The sequence below is a fragment of the Tachysurus fulvidraco genome, chromosome 22 (assembly GCF_022655615.1).
Source record: "Tachysurus fulvidraco isolate hzauxx_2018 chromosome 22, HZAU_PFXX_2.0, whole genome shotgun sequence".
In the NCBI taxonomy this organism is placed as follows: Eukaryota; Metazoa; Chordata; class Actinopteri; order Siluriformes; family Bagridae; genus Tachysurus; species Tachysurus fulvidraco.
The window spans coordinates 1,591,089-1,597,484 of NC_062539.1; the positions used below are offsets into that span (position 1 = coordinate 1,591,089).

General features: G+C 47.6%; 1 protein-coding gene across 2 annotated transcripts in view; it reads left to right on the plus strand.

Moving 5' to 3' along the window:
• The window catches only part of kdm4ab (lysine (K)-specific demethylase 4A, genome duplicate b), a 20,101-nt gene extending 13,974 nt beyond the window's left edge, over positions 1-6,127 (plus strand). For both annotated transcript variants that reach the window (XM_027158231.2, XM_027158233.2), the window contains exons 16-22: positions 850-905; positions 1,717-1,825; positions 1,954-2,142; positions 3,374-3,544; positions 3,625-3,744; positions 5,467-5,559; positions 5,657-6,127. In XM_027158231.2, coding sequence (XP_027014032.2) covers positions 850-905; positions 1,717-1,825; positions 1,954-2,142; positions 3,374-3,544; positions 3,625-3,744; positions 5,467-5,559; positions 5,657-5,797 — 879 coding nt within the window. In that variant the 3' untranslated portion in view covers positions 5,798-6,127. The remainder of the gene's footprint in view (positions 1-849; positions 906-1,716; positions 1,826-1,953; positions 2,143-3,373; positions 3,545-3,624; positions 3,745-5,466; positions 5,560-5,656) is intronic.
• The last annotated feature ends 269 nt before the right edge of the window (positions 6,128-6,396 follow it).

Here is a 6,396-nt window from a genome sequence, read left to right on the forward strand (position 1 = left end):
TGCGTGTCTGTCTGTGCGTGTCTGTCTGTCTGTGCGTGCGTGCGTGTCTGTCTGTCTGTCTGTCTGTGCGTGCGTGTCTGTCTGTCTGTGCGTGCGTGTCTGCGTGCGTGTCTGTGCGTGCGTGTCTGTGCGTGCGTGTCTGTCTGTGCGTGCGTGTCTGTGGGTGTGTCTGTGCGTGCGTGTCTGTCTGTGGGTCTGTCTGTGCGTGCGTGTCTGTCTGTGCGTGCGTGTCTGTCTGTGCGTGCGTGTCTGTCTGTCTGTGCGTGCGTGTCTGTCTGTCTGTGCGTGCGTGTCTGTCTGTCTGTGCGTGCGTGTCTGTCTGTCTGTGCGTGCGTGTCTGTCTGTCTGTCTGTGCGTGCGTGTCTGTCTGTCTGTGCGTGCGTGTCTGTCTGTCTGTGCGTGCGTGTCTGTCTGTCTGTGCGTGCGTGTCTGTCTGTCTGTGCGTGCGTGTGTGTCTGTCTGTCTGTGCGTGCGTGTCTGTCTGTCTGTGCGTGCGTGTCTGTCTGTGCGTGCGTGTCTGTCTGTGCGTGCGTGCGTGCGTGCGTGTCTGTCTGTCTGTGCGTGCGTGCGGGTCTGTCTGTCTGTCCGTGCGTGTCTGTCTGTGTGTGCGTGTCTGTCTGTCTGTGCGTGCGGGTCTGTGGGTGTGTCTGTGCGTGCGGGTCTGTGGGTGTGTCTGTGCGTGCGGGTCTGTGGGTGTGTCTGTGCGTGCGGGTCTGTGGGTGTGTCTGTGCGTGCGGGTCTGTGGGTGTGTCTGTGCGTGCGGGTCTGTGGGTGTGTCTGTGCGTGCGGGTCTGTGGGTGTGTCTGTGGGTGTGTGTGTGTGAATCTAATCTTTTCTTCCCTTCCACAGGACTGTTGTTTGTGCTCTTTAAGAGGAGGAGCTCTGCAGAGAGCCAACAACGACAAGTGAGTAGTGACGGCCATCTTGTCAGCTCTCCTGGGAAGTTTTTTAATAGCAGTATGAGAACAAGATTTGCAAATGATATGAAACCGGAAACAACGTGGTTTTAGCTGATGAACAGAAGCTGGGGTAGCTTATTAGCTTCATAACTCACAGCAGGTCTATGTATAGCAGGTCACTCATCTTCAGGGCGTAAGAGTGTGATGAGCGGCGTGATGATGAGAGGAAACGTTCTTTTATAAATCAGCATGACGAGTGGGCGGAGCTTAAATCTACTAGCTATGGCCATTAAGTTTTTGAAACAAAGATAGACAACGAGATTTTTCGCCTCGTATCAGGCGAAGACCAAAAAAACCGTCTCGGCCGCAAAACGCCGAACGTACTGAGCATTGTCGGTGTGTGACATCTTCGTGATTAGAGCATTTATAAAACAGCCATGTTTACAAATTTAATATTAGCACGGAAAGTAAATGCTGTCCTGTCCTGCGTTGTCCTGCGTAATACTCATTGTGCTCCAACAAGACCGCCGTCTGTGAGGTCAAAGGTCAGTGTAAGGCGGGCGTGTCTTTCCTCGGGCCTAGGAGTTTTTGTGATGTTCTGCTCGTTAAGGAGTGCAGTTTTGCTGTGCCGCTCTAGTGAGGGAATCTCTGGCAGTCGTGTAACACGCGCACACACACACACACACACACAGTCAATGCAAGACTGAAAGGGGGTGCCAATACCTACAGAAAAAGTTAGTAAATGTAGTGTAATGTAAGGTGAAAAATAAAGGTGTGTGTTACACGACTTTGTGTGTGTGTGTGTGTGTGTGTGCAGGTGGGTTCATGTATATTGTGCAGTAGCAGTTTTAGAAGCCAGATTTGTGAACATCGCAGAGCGCAGACCAGTTGACCTCAGCGGTATTCCACTACAGAGATTTAAACTGGTAAGTGTGTGTGTGTGTGTGTGTGTGTGTGTGTGTGTGTGTGTGTGTGTGTGTGTGTGATTTATTTAGAAGTAAAGCTACCACTTAATTCAGCACTCTTCAGAGGACCTGGTGTTTGTGTTGTACAGAAGTGTCAGTACTGTCGAAAGCGGATGAAGAGGGTGGCCGGTTGCTGTGTTCAGTGTTCTCATGGCCGCTGCTCGTCCTCCTTTCACCCCACGTGCGCTCAGGCGGCCGGCGTTCACATGCACCCCGACGACTGGCCCTTTGTGGTCTTCTACACCTGCTGGAGACACAAAGGTGGCATGAACATCGAGGTAACGCTCTCACACTCTGCTCCATGAGTCAGGTTACACACCTTCCTGATTTTTTTCACGATCACCAATTAGACAAAAATCTTGGCGTAGTTACATTTAGCCCCGCCCACAAAAACTCCCATAAAAGATGATCACAGAACTGAAAACGGTGCAAAAGTTCACTGTGGCCGAAGGTGGAGGTCCAGGAGCCAAAAGAACAAACGTGGGTGTGCTGTCTGAGTGGGAGGGGCTTGCTCTGTCAATCACACTGTCGCTAGCAAATTGTAAGCGCTGTAATCTGTTTGATGGGTAAAACAACCGAAAGGGGACAATTTCCGAAATAAACAGCAGTAAGTGGTGGCATGTTTCGACTGTTAGTTGCCACGGTAACAAGGAAATCCCAGTTGTACAGAACCGATCTCTTTCCCTTGTCCGTATCCGTACTCCATTGTTCCAGGCCTTGACTCTGGATTAGCTTCGAGCTATGACACGAGTTCAGACACGAGGGTGAGACTGAACATTCTCACGTCTACAACACGGGACATCGTCATGGCAACGACACGACCAGCTTTAGGGAGTTCGTTTTGTGATGTGAAGCACAATACAGTCTGCCATGTTCACTAAGAATTCAGTTGCTGGTTAGTGACCAGGACATCGGTGTAAAATAAATAAATAAATAAATAAATAAGCAAACATGTATTGAATGTTTTAAAATAAAATAAGGACAGAGAGATATAATGAAATAATCCAGCACATGTACAGAGGTATATTTTGACCATTCAGGGCAGCACACGTAGTTTCTTCAGCTGCAAATATTTTGTTTTGTGAGTCAGAAAAAGACAAAGCTACAAAAATAGCATAAAAAAGGAAGGAAGGAGTTCTTCGCGGCAAACGAACCTGAAGCTTCTGGTGTGAAGCGGAGAGGCATCGAAGCGTGGTCAGTCGTGTGAACAAGTGCACTGTGGTTTAGATAAAAGCAGCACGTGTCATTAAATACAGTACAGACTCCCGTCTACAGGATTACTATCACGAGGTGAAGCAGAAGGCCGTCATTAAAGCGCTTTAGATCTCTGTGCTTCTGTTTCTTCCTGAACGATCGTCGACCTGCTCGGTTACACGTCGAATTTTACACAGCCGCAGTTCTGTTCGTTTCTGTCCTGTGTTTCTGTCTTCCGGTCGCTCTGTGAAACCGAATACGTTTTTTTTAGATCTCATGCTTATTTCCACGCTGTCACTTTTTTTCCCCCCTCAGCGTAACAAGGCGTCTCTGCGGGAGCTGATGAAGGGACAGAAAGTCCTCTGCAAGCACAAAAACGGCCGTTACTACCAGTGTGAGGTGAAGGAGCTCACCAAAGCCACGTTCTACGAGGTCGTCTTCGATGATGGCTCGTTCAGCGACAATCTTTTCCCAGAGGACATAGTGGTGTGTAACGCTGCCACAAAACTCAGCTAATCGCTGCCGCGTTGCCACGTCTCGTTTCACGACGCTTTCGTTTGTTACAGAACAGAGACTGCGTGCGACTCGGGCCTCCAGCAGAGGGCGACGCGGTGCAGGTGCGCTGGACGGATGGCTTGATCTACGGTGCCAAGTTCGTAGCAGCGCATATCATCCCCATGTATCAGGTCTGAAAATCTTACACACACACACACACACACCAGTCTAATAATGTATGTCCAAATGTTAACCGTGAGACGTCTGACTACACCTGTGCTCCTCCATCGTGATTGTCCTGGGAAGGAACGGTCCGTTTTAGCATCCTGTAACAATTACACATCACACACACACACGCACTTCTCACTGGTGTCCTGCATCGTTTATTTCTCTCGTCCGTTCTCTCTGGTCGATGAATTCAGTCCCAGTTGCTCCTGATGAGCTAATATTCACTTTTAAGCATGAGGTCGTAAACTGAGTCAGGGAAAGTTTAACTGACGTATCCTTATATTTTTATAAATGCCTTTTTTTTTTTCACGTGAGATTCCAAACTCTGAGCACAGATAGTGTAAAGATGTTGCACTGGTATCATCTTGGTTCACACTAAACCATTTACACGTTTGTTTACTTGTTTATCTAAAACTAAATAAATCTAATCTTTCACCGACAATCCCAGAAGCTTCTGTATAGCCTAAGCTGCGTTGTGCCGCATCATGTGGTGATTTTTAACTCATTTTTTTCCCCATCTCCTGAATATGATGGAGGAGAAATTTAGTTACTTAAATGTTTTTGGCAGAAAACACAATCTTCAGAACCTCGTGCTTTTTGTCACGTTCTAACGCTGAAATTCAGACGGGTCATTTCTGGGCACTGGGGTTATTCACACATCACAGAGGGGTTATTCACACATCACACTCACGCTGGGGTTAGTCACACATTACGTGACATGGTTAATGTCTTAAAACCAAGATAAAAACCTTTTGCTTGCTCTTTGGTGGAAAAAACTGCAAGAGTAAACTTTGCTAAAGAACATGAAAAGAAGGCTGAGAAACACCTAGTTCTGTAGTCACGCCGTGTTCCATGCGAGCCCGTGGTCAGGACCTGCACGATGACGCGTAATCACCATGAAGCACTGCAGAGGTAGTGTGATGATACAGACGGTATCTGTAGCTGGTATCAGAAACACCTGTGGAGAAGGTAACAAAATACAAGCTGAGAGGATGACGGTCATCTCCGGAAGCTTGACAGAAGGGGAACATTCCAGCATGATCAGGATCACTGATGAAAAAAATATCACCTGATGAATCCAGAACACCACCTTTGGTGGAGTCCCAGGACCCAGGAGGTCATCAGAGATCAAGGTGGATTTATGAGTTGTATCTCGACGAACGCCTGTGGCGTGTTCACGTCTCGCTCCGAGGAAATCGTCTCACTTCTGGTCTATTCTGGAGGACGTATTGCTTGTTAATTTTCCTTTGAGTCATGTCCTGTGTCTTGGGTGACATTTTAACTCGTACTGACTCGGAGGATTTGTCGCTGCCTACATGAGCTGAGGGTCATGTGACCTTTCAGAGAGAGGTGTAATCAGTCATCAGTTCGAAATCACCGCCTACCTTCTCACTGCAAACTGACTTCCGTTACTTTACCTCCGAACCCACTGACACTGGAGACTCCTTCCACAGCTGTTAATATAGTAATGATAACACGGATATTAATGCTGTTATGGAGAATTAAGTACCGCCTCCTGTTCCGACCAATCAGAGCGCAGACGGTTAAAAACATCTTACTGCTGTGTGTTTAATCTCTTCACTTACAGTCTAATAATATCTTTAGTAAAGTAAAGTCAGAATCATCTCTCTCTCTCTCTCTCTCTCTCTCTCTCTCTCGCTCTCGCTCTGTCGTTCCCTCCTCAGTTGGAGTTTGAGGACGAGTCTCAGCTGACAGTGAAGCGGGAGGAAGTGTACTGTATGGACGAGGAGCTTCCCAAACGTGTAAAGGCACGACTGGTGAGTAAGACGAATCGACTCTAACGGTTACTTTATTATTCATGTGTGGTGCTGAGTGCCTTTAATCGATCGGTGTACTTTCCGTCTTTTCCTCCAGTCCGTGGCGTCGGACATGCGCTTTAAAGGAGTCTTTGTGGAGAAGGAAGTCAAACAGGACTCGAAAAGACAGCGCTTCATCAACTCGCGCTATAGAGAAGACTACATCGAGCCGACCGTCTACAGAGCCATCATGGAGTGACGTTACGCCTTTCGCCCAAGACGCTTCAGACTCGGGGACACAATCAGACCCTAGAGGTGTTTTAAACACAGCCGTTTTGTTCTGGTGACGTGGAAGAGCGTTTGTGCGGATTGATTTTTTTTTGTTGTTGTTTATTGTTTTGTTTTTTGTTTTTTTTTACACCCCGCATCTCTGTCCGAACTGCTTAGTCGTCTCTTTCCGCCATTTTTCCACTGACACAGTGCTGCTGCAGTTCAGTCCTGTGTATGAGCTCTTCACCAATCGCCTTCTACTTATGCCTTCATTTTTGTGACGTTTCAGCTTCGTTTTCCTAATTATATGCAAATTAGATGCGACTCGGTAAAAAAAAAAGTGCCGAATCTTAGCGAGTCATCGGTGTGACCCCGTGACTCAATGTTTCTTCAGTTCCCGCCCGCAGCTTCACTCCTGACCTGCGGTTTAGTGCCAGAGAAACAGAAGTGAAACTTGTGAGCACGATTCTCATCACAAGTGTACAGAGAGATTATGAAAGACAAATGGTATGTTTTTTTGTATGGAAGTCCGGGTCATAGCTGCCTCGGTTAAGGGCGTGTAGCGAACACACCTAATGATAATGTACA